Source organism: Danio rerio, chromosome 2 (assembly GCF_052040795.2).
Source record: "Danio rerio strain M-AB ecotype USA chromosome 2, GRCz13ab, whole genome shotgun sequence".
NCBI classification, from domain to species: domain Eukaryota; kingdom Metazoa; phylum Chordata; class Actinopteri; order Cypriniformes; family Danionidae; genus Danio; species Danio rerio.
In genome coordinates this window covers 52,367,795-52,381,815 of record NC_141022.1, presented here as the reverse complement: position 1 = coordinate 52,381,815, position 14,021 = coordinate 52,367,795, and the positions used below count along the sequence as shown (strand labels likewise).

General features: G+C 33.6%; 1 protein-coding gene across 51 annotated transcripts in view; it reads left to right on the top strand.

The window, feature by feature from the left end:
* The window catches only part of svilb (supervillin b), a 125,124-nt gene that overhangs the window by 89,242 nt on the left and 21,861 nt on the right, over positions 1 to 14,021 (top strand). For 33 of the 51 annotated variants that reach the window (NM_001443371.1, NM_001443370.1, NM_001443369.1 and 30 more), the window contains 10 exon segments: positions 2,297 to 2,377; positions 4,728 to 4,872; positions 7,130 to 7,225; positions 7,331 to 7,411; positions 7,603 to 7,783; positions 9,721 to 9,893; positions 10,997 to 11,152; positions 11,430 to 11,566; positions 13,347 to 13,494; positions 13,715 to 13,860. In NM_001443371.1, coding sequence (NP_001430300.1) covers positions 2,297 to 2,377; positions 4,728 to 4,872; positions 7,130 to 7,225; positions 7,331 to 7,411; positions 7,603 to 7,783; positions 9,721 to 9,893; positions 10,997 to 11,152; positions 11,430 to 11,566; positions 13,347 to 13,494; positions 13,715 to 13,860 — 1,344 coding nt within the window. 51 annotated transcript variants of the gene reach the window in all.

Sequence of the window (14,021 nt, the reverse complement as noted above, 5' to 3'; positions counted from 1 at the left end):
ATACACACTAATCATATTAAGTGTATAGAGTGTATAGTTAATATTTATAGTTACATTCAGGGCTTGACATTGCCCAAATGCGGGTAGATTTCAGCTCTGCTGGGTTAGATAGCCGCTCCCACTAGCCACTTTGGCTGGTTGGAAATAATTTTTAAATTGTAGTGTTTTTTAAAACAGGGTTCGACAATAGGGATGACCTAATATGCATGCAAATTTGATCTTAGAATCGAGAAGCCGCACGACTGACAAAAATAACTGGGTTCGCGCAAGCAAAAGAAAGCATTACTCGAGAGCACAGGCGATGTGATGCGCGCGACTATTAAAAAGCGTTCACGTTCCAGTTTACTTGCGCATAGCTACCGCGCCTAAAGGAAACGCAACGGGTGCGATCTGTTCCCTTTGAAATGGACTAGACAAAAAGCGATGATCGTGCACCCACAGTCTTGCTGCTTTCAAGAGCTCAAGATTGAAAAATATATTTATATCCTTTTGTAAGCAGCAGCAGTCACTGCTTTCGTTTTAATTATTCTTTAAACAGATTAGTAACAGGCCTAATATTAACCGTGTGTACGTGAACAGCCTTTCATTATCACACACGGTATGTTTTTACCTGCTTTCTTTTGCTCACAGTTATTTTTGTTAATATAGTTTAATTATCGTCCTTTACACTAACATTGCTTTAATATGAGATTAACTCACCATTTATGTGTAGTAACTGCTGATTTGGGACCTTTAGCCAGGACAGATTTCTGAGCATATTTTAGATACATGACAATAGATCTTTTCAAATGTCAATTTAAAAAAAAAAAAGAAAATCTTTGCTGAATAAAAAATACATGTATGCAGTTATATTTAGCTGGTTTTGACACATTTAAAATGTGTGGGCTAAGAAATAATTATTTCTTTTTGGCGTGGTCAGAGATAAATTTGATAAATCCTTAATTTTGAGCCCTAAAAAAGTCATGTGAAATAAAAACTAATTGTAATGCAACACAACCCATTTGCTCATGCACAGTTAGCAAGCTCATACACAACAGACACAAGAAGTGTAATGAATGAGGAGTCATGTGGACATAAAACACAACATCTAAATTAAGTCATTTTAGCATGTCAAAGTCACATTTATTCATATAAAATATATTTTCCAAACAACAAAAGAGTGGCTAGTGAAAATGCTAAGTGGCTAGTAACATTGGGAATCTACTAGCCACAGTGGCTGGTGATCAAAAAGGTTAATGTCAAGCCCTGGTTACATTTCATTATGTTTTAATTTTAGTTTGTGTTGGTGTTTGTTACCAAATATTTAAACAAGTACTAGTAATTTATAACAAATAATAAAGTGGTTTTAAAATATACTATAGTAAAGTGTATTATTCTGTATTTATTTACATATTCCCATCTCTTTGTTAATAAATGTAACTGTGATATACTGTACTCTACTTTAATACCATACTTTAATACTACTATAATTTATTTACTACAGTAAATAGTGGTGTGTTAATAAAACATTGAATTAAATATGACATTTTGGAAGTTTAAATACAAAATCAGTATTTTATCATTAAAAAACACTAATCATATTTAGTGTATAAAGTATATAGTTAATATTTACCTTTCAGGTTATTATTTTTTATGTTTCTACCAATGTTGGTGTGTGCATGTTATCAAATGGAAAAAATACTATAGTCATTTATAGTATAGTGTTTTGATCCATACTAAAGTGTATTGTACTGTATATATTACTGTAGTAAACTGATAATATATACTACGCTTCAGCTTTTACTACAGTAAACTGTGGCATTTTACTATAATATAGCATATAGTTGTAGAAAGCTATATTATTGGGTAATTTGTTTATTACTTTAGTTGTTTTGTTATTATAGAAAGTATGTAATTACCACGGCATATTAATTCAAGTACTTTACTATAGTATTGTTTAAAAATACTATACTGTAGTATTTTATTTAGAACTTTTGTATTTGTATTTACCGGATATTGATGCTGCTTCTCAATATATGTTCATGTTTTTAAAGCCCTTTGAGTTGCATGTATGTAGGAAAAGTGTTATAGAAATAAAAATGATGATTATTATTATTTACTATAAATTGCTATAGTATTTTTCATGTGGGTTAGTTGCCATATGAAGTCTAAGAGCAAAACCATCTTTTCCTCGTTCATTCTTCATTTCTAATCTTTCTGTTCCCTAACTTCACCCTTTAATCATTGTTTCTCGCTCTTTCATATTCACTCTTTTGTTTTCTGTTTGCTTTGTTTCCTCCTTTTCCTCTGTCTATAGGAGCCTGTCTTTTCTTCCACCTATTCTCCTCCTCCTCTTCCATCCACCCCAAAATGCCAATATGTCGAGCATCAAGGTCAGGTAAGAGAGAGCTTGTGTGCATTTTGGAGCCATTTCATTCCTAACACATTTCTGTTCTATATGAAATATGTGCTTTACTGATTATTCAAAGTCATTTTCTGCTTATGGACACTTATAGATGTGTGTGTTTGTCTTGAATGTTGATCGGTTTTAAATAAATTAGTTTCGTCTAGCAAATAGCTGCTTTTTTGAAAGTGTTTTTATTCATTGATGTCACCATATTCATAATTATAAGGTCTGTCCACAAAAAAAAAAAAAAAAAAAAAACGGAGAAATGTGACAACATATTGTTAAGGTTAAAAATTAAATTATAATAAAATAATCAAATAAGATCAAAACGGGGGTTTTGGGTTTGAGCATGCACATATTTTTACAGAGGCAAAACATTCACAGATGCACAGGAGAAAGACAGTGACTATGTTTACATGGACATTAGTAATCAAAGTATTTGCCAAATTATTAATTTGTCGACTTTAACTGCAGTTTGGCACTTTCACTTTCATTCAAGAGCATTTCATTCATGCCGCCTGTGACAAACCAGATATTGGATGCTAGGAGGTTTGATTAAGGTGTTTAGATGTTTATACTCTGAGAGTAGCATTTACAGCGGATCTTTCAGCCCATAATATTGCAGTGACATACTGTAAACTTAGGGTGCTTTCACACCTAGACTTTTGTTTCGGAACCTGTCTCGTTTGCCTATTTAGCGCGGTTTGTTTTGCATATGTAAATCCAGCAATTGCGCTCGGATCCGTTCCAAATCAGTCGGTCCGAGATTGCTTGAATGAGGTGGTCTTGGTTCGATTGAAACTAACTTCGATTGTAGTGGCGTCTCTCTGCCGTCTGAACACTGTAACAGGTAAAAACAGTCTTCAAAGCTATCATGCATATTAATGAAGTTGCACCTCATACACAATAAAGTCTTTCTCATGAATTAATTCTTCATACTCAAACCCGCCGGTACAGATATCCAGTCAACATGCTGGGATTCACGCTATAATCTAATCAACGTGACATAGCTTCAAAAAATTGTTTCAAACTGGAAGAACGAATTTACTCGAAATAATGCAAAAACGACCAATTTTCACTTTTTTGCGAAATATATGTGTCCTAATGTTATTTATAGCAGCATGACACACGTATATGACTGTCAACATCTCAAAAAATGTGTTTTGGTTTTTCGTAACCTTTTAAATTTGTAAGTTAATTTATTTTATAAAGCCCTTGTGTACATTTTCTGGAAATGTACCTAAAAAATCAGTAACAGTAACATTCAATGTAGAAATCAGTAACACCGACTAAAATTATGTAATGTGCTTTAATATGAATAGGTATGGACTTGACGCATTTCTACCGCAATACAGCAGTGTTCAAATGTCTGGTTTCATTTAGTTAATAAATAATTCTACCTCTTTTATTAGTTTGTGTCATTTACTTTTTTAAGTTCCTCTGAATGATTGTTGAAAATGCTTTACTCAGGGAAAGTGTATGCATTGAAAGGGTTGGTGGAATAAATATAATTTAAATGCAAATTGCAACACAGGCTCATTGGAAAAATGTGCCCTGGAGTATATTTTTGAGAAGTAAGAAATATGTGCTTGTGGGTACATATGTCCGCATTTTGATTAAAACAAAAGCTACGAGGTGGGACTGTTGACTGCCTGCCACTATATGGATGACTTTTCCGGCTTGAGTTTGTGCAGTAGCTCACCACAAAATCCACCAGACTAGGAAGGTGGACCAATGTTTGAGTTCAGCGAAGGACGGTTTCAGAAACAAGGAAAAACAAAACCCATTGCCTTTTCTCTTCTAGTTGTTTTTGAAAACATTATTGGTTGGGTTTAAGGAATGGGGTGTGTGGGTCAGTTGATATCTTGCTGATATAAAATGCACAACGACAAGCCAACCGGCTTCTCTCACGGATGCATGCAAGAAGGATGTTAATATTTACAGAAATTTATGCAGTGCCATCCAGTGAATTTCGGCACAAATGCGAAAAGTTGCCCCTGTAACGTATTTGAGATTGTCAAAAATGTACATGGCGCCCTCTAGTGGATTTGTGGAAACTAAAACTGCAAGACAACACTCCATGGTACAATACACATTTGTCGATTCTCAAAAATGTAGCCCTGGGCACATATTTCAGTGCAGTTTGAGTGACGATTATTGCATTTTTAGTGGAAAGCTTTTAACATGCACAGTGAAGTCATCTTTAAATTTATTGTGAAAGATTTTGATTTTGATTAAACCATATGCATTGCGGATGACATAGTCTCTTCATTTGGTGTTTTCTGTTTTCTAAATGAATGAGTGTGATCTATAACTGTAAAATCTGTGTTTGCATGATCAGAAACTAGAAGAGGGTGAGGGTCAGATGTCCATTGAAGAGAGAAAGCAGATGATCTCCACCCGAGAGGAGGCGTGGCAGTGCACAGGAAAGGGCGTGGCCAATGACTCCGCACAGTACACTGTGGCTGCCAGGATGGTGAAAAAAGGTGAGATCATGCAAACAAATGCTTTATTATTAGATACAATTATTAAATACTTGGTTATTGAGCACAGAAAAAGGAAACTTGATATTTGTATAGCTAAAGCAATTAACAAAAGAGCAATTTAAACTGACAAAGTTAATTTAAATATTGCATTTGTTTGACAAGTTACACAAAATCATGTATTACATGGTGGCTGCTTTTACTTTATTCATTCATTCATTCATTTATTCATTCATTTTCTTGTCCGCTTAGTCCCTTTATTAATACGGGGTCGCCACAGCTGAATGAACCGCCAACTTATCCAGCAAGATTTTACGCAGCCCATCTCTGGGAAACATCCACACACACATTCACACACACTCATACAGTATGGACAATTTAGCCTACCCAGTTCACCTGTACCACATCTTTGGACTGTGGGGGAAACTGGAGCACCCGGAGGAAACCAACGCAAACTCAGGGAGAACTTGCAAACTCCACACAGAAACGCCAGCTGAGCCGAGCTTCGACCCAGTGACCTTTTTGCTGTGAGGCGACAGTACTACCTACTGCGCCACTGCGTCGCCCACTGACTTAAAATTAATATTAATAATTATTTTTTAATTTATTTTTATGTTGTTATTGACTAATTCCAGTTATTCCATGTAGAGATGCATTGCATTTAAAACATCCTTTAAAAACTCATATTTTCATCTTTTCCAAAAATATCAATGAATTTAGTAAATTAATAAGTAAAAGCATCAAAACGATAATGCTATATATACTGTTTTAAATATATTTTTAAATAATAATAATAATTATAATTTTTTTAAATAATAATGCATACTATTATTATTTTTAAAAGGGCTATGCATGCTCTTGTATTTAATACTAAAGCTATTATATTATTATAATACTAATATATTATGATAAATAATTACACTTATAATACATAACGTTCTTGTTATTTAAATATAATCTAATGTTTAATGCTTACTGTTGTTATTATTACAAAATCTACACTATAATACAAACCATTTGTAGTTAAAAACATTATGATTACTTTGCATATGTATTTTATATTAAAATCTAAACAATTATATTACATGCTATTCTTATCAGTAAAACTATGCACACTTTTTTGTTTAATAAAAAGCTATAATAATGCTGTTCTTCTTATTATAATCATGATTATAAAACATAATGTTCTTATTAGTTAATACTTATAAGTAATACTTTTATTATTAAAAAATCTACACTATAATAAAGCCATTTATATTAAATAATGTAAAACGTTATTATTACAGTGTGTATTTATCATATAACAAAATCTAAACTCTTATATTATTTACCATTCTAAAAAATATCTATAAAAAAGCTATAAAAAGCTATAATGTAATTATAATGATGTTCTTAATAAAGATAATCAAATCTGTAATACTCGCTGTTATTAAATAATAAATCAACACTATTATACAAGCTGTTTTTATAAAAAAAATGTAAAACTGTGCATATGTATTAAATAAAAAAAGAAACTATTATATTACATACTATTTTTATAATAAAACCTATCAAACTATGCACAATCTTGTATTTAATCATAAGCTATAATGTTTCTCATATTATTTTAAATAATCACAATTATAATACACAATGTTCCTATTAGTTAAAAACAATCTAAATCTGTGATGCTTGCAGTTATTATTAATAAATCTACACTATAATACAAACCATTTTTATTTATTTTTTTCTTTATATTTATTTGTTTATTGGTTTTAATAAACATAAAAACAAAAAAAAGCAAAAAAAGGACAAAATCAAGGATGGCAGTAAATTCAAGTATATTAATAAAGTTGCTACCGTGTCTCAGTGGTTAGCACCGTCGCCTCACAGCAAGAAGGTCGCTGGTTCAAGTCCTGGCTGGGCCAGTTGGCATTTCTGTGTAAAGTTTGCTTGTTCTGCCTAAAAAAGGAAACATGTACTGGATAAGTTGGCAGTTCATTCCGCTGTGGCGACCCCTGATAAATGAGGGACTAAGCTGAAGAAAAATGAATGAATGATAAAAATTACAAACCATTTTTAAAAAAAAAAAGCAAAACATTATTATTACTTTGCATATTTGTTATATATCAAAATCTAAACTATTATTTTACATGCTGTTTTATCAGAAAAAAGAGACTTAATAGTACATACTGCTTGTATAATGAAAAAAATCTCAACTCCTATAATATAACACTATATCTTTTTATTATTTATTTATTTATTTTAATCTTTCTGTCAGGTCTGGCTGCGTCCTCTGCAGTGATCAGCCCAATTCTTTCCCCGGTCTCTGCTAAACTAAAGAGCAGTTTGCCAGGCATCTCTAAACCACAGGAAGGTACATTAAACAAGCACACACACTGCTTCAAAAACGACACTCCTCTTTAGAAAGACGCAATGTTGTTGCACCATGATAACTGGGGCAAAACCTGATGTGCTGCAGAAATCGAGGCCAGGGCAGAAATGGAGTCTGATAAAAAGCTGGAAAAGCTGGAGACCTTTTTAGGACGTTTGAACAGCAAAGGTAAGTCCGTTTATGTATTCAATTAATGTATGTATATTAATTCCTTTGACCTTTTTTTATAGGAGGATGAGTCCGTTTTATAGGTGAGAGTAATGATCATTTGGTGTCTTTAAGAATTATGTGACCGTCTTGATGGTTTACTTTTAATTATACCATCTTAATTTATTTTCTCATTTTTTTCTTCCTCTCAGTGTCAGGCTTGCAGGAGACGACTTTGACGGTCACTGAAAAAGCTGTAAAGGAAGTGATGCGATTGGACGATGAGATATTTTCCAAGTTTTACCGCCACATGACTGATATTCCCCGCACCATGAGCAGCAGGATGCATCTGGACGAGGACTTCGACGCCATCTTTGGGAAACAAACAACAATGTAAGATCGATCTATCTATCTATCTATCTATCTATCTATCTATCTATCTATCTATCTATCTATCTATCTATCTATCTATCTATCTATCCATCCATCCATCCATCCATCCATCCATCCATCCATCCATCCATCCATCCATCCATCCATCCATCCATCCATCCATCCATCCATCCATCCATCCATCCATCCATCCATCCATCCATCCATCCATCCATCCATCCATCCATCCATCCATCCATCCATCCATCCATCCATCCATCCATCCATCCATCCATCCATCCATCCATCCATCCATCCATCCATCCATCCATCCATCCATCGTTATATCTATCATTCTATCCAACTAGCACATATTTTTGTTGATGTTTCTGCATAAAAAATGGAATTATGTTTGTAGTCAACATTATATAATTCTGTCACACTTTGCAGTAAGGTTTCATTGGTTAATGTTAATTTATTTACGTACATAAAATGATAATGAACTAATGAACTAACAATGAATGACTGTTTTCAGTAACTAACATGAATAAATACTGTAATAAATGTTTTGTTTATTGTTTGTCCATCTTAGTAAATCCATTAACTAACATTTAACTAATTCAACCTGATTGTAGTGTTACCTAAAAAAATCCGATATCTATTGTTGAAAGATTGTTTCTGATCGGTATTATTGGAATAATCCAAATGAACCTTTAAATAAGGACTAGTAATTGACAAGTAGCTACCAAGTCAGACACATTGTATGACTTCCTTTAAGCTGTTTCTTTGAGACCGTTAAGTTGGTCACACTTTATTTTAATGTACAATGCTTGTTGTTAACCAGTCTTTGAGTAAGAATTTTAGCTCTGTAAAGTAGTACTTTACTGCTTATTAATAGTTAGTAGGGTAGTAGTTGGCTTTAGGTATTGACTTGGATTAGGGATGTAGAATAAGATCATACTTTAAATACTAATAAACAGCCAATGTCACAATAATAGGCTGGTAATACGACAGTTTCTAATAGTAGGAATTGGTTCTTAAACAGGAGTGTTAGCGTTATGTTTAATAATAGCTGTTTTATAATCTATATTATAATGTAGATGGTTTGAGCCATTGTGAGTGACTTTTAATACTTAAACCGCCATAGGGTGAATTTTACCCATCACTGTTATTCAAATGCACATAACAGACCTTCAATAAAGCATTCAAGCCTCCCAATCATTGACTTTTTTTCATTGAAATTTTTTATTTATGCACTGCTTATGTTTGAAATTATTCACCAATGACTTTTACTTTCAATTTCACTCACTGAATTAGTGGTTATAATAAATGAATAAAGTCACAATGACTAAAAGAAGGCAATTTGTAGAGCTATTAAAAACACAAACTGCAATGAATGATGGAGAGTCTGGAGAAATAAATCACGCATCAGAGTATGATGGCTCAAATTTACATATTTTAACCTACTCATAATATACTCCTAAAATAATCTTGTCATTCTGAAATAATAATTTCATGAGTCTAGGCTCTTTTTGTTAACAGTGGCGAAAAACAGTGAAAGAGTATATTTGTTTTTTAGCAATTTGTAAACAAAATTTGTGCCGGGTAAAATTTACCTGCACTGGCGATTATTTATTTTTATTTTTATTTATTTTTTATTTTTTAATAGGTATACAGCAACTTATGGCGGTTCTAGTGTTAAAGTATTAAGCTCTAAACTTTAATTTAAAGCTTCTACAGAGAAAAAAAACAGTGTACTTAAACTATTGCATACATTCTAGTCTCTTGTGACCCTATATTTTTTTATCAACAGTTAATTAGAAAAAGGATATTCTTCAATATTTCCCTCCTTATTATGTTTTTTTTTTTTTTTTAAGAAATAGATCCTAAACCAGCCAAGATCTTGTAATCTTCTGGCTGTTTCTTATACTTTGTCTTGATGTCTCATTTTATTTCAGGTTGACCTCAGCGATGGTGCAGCACAAGCGAGCCGTTCGTCCTTCTCGAAATGTCCAGGCCTCCAGGAACCCCTTAAAGATTCTGGCTGCGAGAGATGACATTCGCCAGGAGTATACAGAGCAGAGGCTGAACGTCGGCCAGCTGGAGAGCAAGAGAATTAAACAGGAGAAAAGTGGGTCAACGAGCACTGGATGCAAATGTGCTTCAGTTCAGTGTTGTTGTTGTTGTTGTTGTTGTTGTTGTTGTTGTTGTTGTTGATTAAAATTATCAAATTGTACATTTTTGGCAATTGAAATGGAGCTGAACTATAATGAAATGCAAATGTTTAATGGAAACTGAAATAAAAATACAATAATTTTGTTACTTTAAATGTTGACAATAATAATAATAATAAAAATAATAAACATAATAATAATTATAATAAAAATAAATAATAGTTATAATAATAATATAATTAATAATAATAATGGTAACAACAACAACTATTATTATTATTATTATTATTATTATTATTATTATTATTATTATTTATTTATTTTTTATTTATTTATTATTATTATTATGACTTATACAAGTTTCCCAGAGATGGGTTGCGGCTGGAAGGGCATCTGCTGTGTAAAAACTTGCTGGATAAGTTGGTGGTTCATTCCGCTGTGGCGACCCCGGATTAATAAAGGGACTAAGCCGACAAGAAAACGAAAGACTTATACAACAATAATAATAATAATAATAATAATAATTATTATTATTATTATTTACTTATAATAATTCAGCTAGTTACCAAGCGGAAAAGATTAAATAAAAAGTGTTTATACACATAAAATAAAAACTAAAGTATGAAAATAACTGATTTAAACTATAATCAAAAACTACATTAGTTACTCAGGGAAACTAAAGTAACACCGGTTTAATTATACATAAATACTGTATTTTAAAATTTATTTTATATTTGATCTATAAAATGTGAAAGTGGCTGTTTCAGCATGAGAGGAACAAAAGAAAGACAGATTGTAACTTGTATTTAGCTAGTCAAAAAATCGAAAGAAGGCTTTACATATATTACAAAAATACAAATACAAAAATACAAAAAAATAAAGGCTTTACATATATTAATATGTTTACATAATATAAAATATTTTCATAAGGTGAATTACAAATAGCTTGCAGCCAGCATGCAGCACACATAAAAATATATCATAAGTCAAAATATAACAAAAAAAATGTAAAGCAGAAGCCACTTATGCAATTCATTTTCATTTTCTGTGTGTTTTCCAGTGAGCAAGAGCTCCAGTTTGTCAGATGCAGCTCTGGCGGGTCTGGCCAGTAAAGAGAGTTACAGCAGTGTGAGTCTGCGCAGCGTCAGCATCTCAGAGCAGATGACCAATAACAGCGCAGCACCATACAAAAAACTCATGCTCATGCAGGTCAAAGGTCGGTCTTTTACACTGTCTGCTAACCTATCTCAATGTGCTAAAACCATTCATGTAGAGATATTTTGTTTCAAATTAAGCTGAAAATTTCCACCCACCGCGAAATACATTTGGTAAAAAAATAAATGTTTTCTTATTTGTTTAACGGACACTTTCCCTTTCAGTGGAGATATAAAAATAAAAATGATTAAAACACAGTCTGATATGAACAAGAGTTACACAATGGGATTCAAAAAGTCATTATTTTACTGCAGCAGTGGCTCTTTTTTTTAATACAGGTCGACGGCATGTCCAGACCAGACTAGTGGAGCCGCGAGTGTCCTCTCTGAACAGCGGGGACTGTTTTCTTCTGGTTACGCCTGAGCATTGTTTCGTTTGGATTGGGGAGTTTGCAAATGTCATTGAAAAAGCCAAGGTATTGTGCATGATTTTACAATAGCCCCTTTCACACAGTGATACCGGTAAATATCTGGAATATTTCCGGAACGACTTTACCGATAAATTCAAAAAAGCGCTGTTCACACAGGCGAGGACGTTACGGAATTTTCCCAAAAAAGAGCATTCACACATCCATTCCAAAATACCGGTAAATTCTGACATCATTCACCACAAATGAGCTTTAAACGGCTGCGCTTGTATTTGTAAACATTTGACTACATCACAAACTCTGTGGATGATCAGTATCGTGAACAACTTCGATGAAAACATATGGAGGATCACTTTCGCATGTCGAGATGTTCATAATATGTGTGTGTGCTGGTGTTCACGGCTGTTTCACAGGCACACGCAAAGCTTGAAGGTAAACAAACAGCGGCTTATCATAAGTGTCTTATCGATGATTATTTACACAGTTGGCATTAAGATGAACATATAAACGTTATCTGACTAACTTCTAGCAGCTTAATGCGTCTGGGAAAATATTCAAAGGCTTTTATTCGCATAAACCGCGCGGACGTGAATGCTTCTGACTGTTCTGATTGGCTGAAGCAGGCATTTCACGTCAGCACGTTCTAGATGTGCACGCAATCTTTCCGGTAATCTTCCTTCTGCATTCACACAGCGCAGCATTCCGGCAAATTACTGGTAATGTTACAACTTCTCTTTCCGGAAAATAGCCAGAACGAATTTACCGGTATTTTCGAAAAGGACCTGTTATTGTAGTGTTTTTTTTTCGTTTTTCTCTTACTAAATCAAACTCAGTCTGGAGGTTATGAATATCAGAAGAATATACTTTATTGTCGACAACAAAGGAGAACTTTCAGGAGACCCCCAGTAGCATCTCTGTCTGAAAAATTCTGCCTCACTCCTGTTCTGGCCTTATTTAAATACCCTTTTACATCAGTTGTTTTACTTTGTTCTCCATATATTACACAAGATCCCAACTAGTTTAACCCCTGACCCCAAATTCCACCTCTGACATCTGTTTCCTGAGACACCTCAGGCTTTTTTACCACTCTCTTTTCATCCCTTTTTTATGACCCTTAGTTGTTTCCTCAGGCCATTTCCCCTTTCTAACTCTACATAACACTTTAATTGTTTTAATGGTATGCAAGTCTACAAGCAGATTATACACATATAATTTGAATATATAGATTAACTTCACACTTTAAAAAGTATAAAATCCACCTCATTCACACATAAACCCTTTCCGGAAAATTGCCAGTAATTTTCCGGAAAGGTCTGTATGTGTGAAAGGGGCTAATGACCAAAGTAACATTTTCGATGCCTTACAGTGTGGTCTGTTGGTCCATTGGTTTGTCCATTAATGGTGACCCACTGTGGCCATCGATCTGATATCATTTGTAAATATTTAAGAAATGCAACAAAATGACTGCTGGCTTCTTTGTAATGCTCTTGATTTGCTTGGTTTTGTTGCTTACTTTTTTTCCTCATCCGCTGTTAGTAGCCAATCAGATTTAACAGCCAACAGATTCATCCAGTCAGCCATCAATGATTCATTTGAATGAATAAGAGACACACTCAATGCATTTTTTTTTGATTGTTTTAAAAACGCAAGGCGCACCACACTTTTTTTGTTGACAAGAAAAAAAAGTGTTGTGCGCTTTTTAAGTCGTTAGAATATACGTAAAATATTCCTAACAACACACAAGGGCTTATTTGATGTTGAGATATTGGGCCAGTATCATACGCAGTAATCATATTGATGATTGATGTATTTGTAATTCAACATGCAGGCTTCAGAACTGGCCACTTTTATCCAGCTGAACCATGATCTGGGTTGTCGAGCTGCGTTTGTGGAGACCATTGAAGAAGGAGTAAACGCACAAAGTCCCGCAGCCACAGAGTTCTGGAAGATCATCGGAGGACCCGCCAGCTACCAACGTACTTCTCTTTAAACCATAATACAGTAGTCAACATTCAAAATGAATCAAAAATGTTTTTCAAAGTTGTCCTAGGACAACAATGGGGGATGTTCAATAGATTTAGGACAACTTTGATAAAAGTTGATGACCCACGTCAAATGTTGACTACTGTAGCAGTTATGTGCTGTTATTTGAATTGAAATAGATTTTTTGATTTGTATGGTTATGATGATTTTCAGCGGCCGGGTCTCCAGATGAGGATGAGTTGTTTGAGAGTGCCATTGTGGAGACCAACTGCATCTTCCGTCTGGTGGACGATAGACTGCTTCCTGATGATGACTTCTGGGGGAAAGTTCCCCGTAGTACACTTCTGGGCTCTAAAGAGGTCAGAAAACAAGATGGCATTTTAAAGCATTCATCATAAATGTTGCATTGAAATAGTTGGAATAGAATATTCTTTGTATTTTTTTATCACTAGGGGATAACTACGATTTCACTTAAATAATTTCTTACTCTAATTGTCAATTTTAATGTATTTTTTATAAT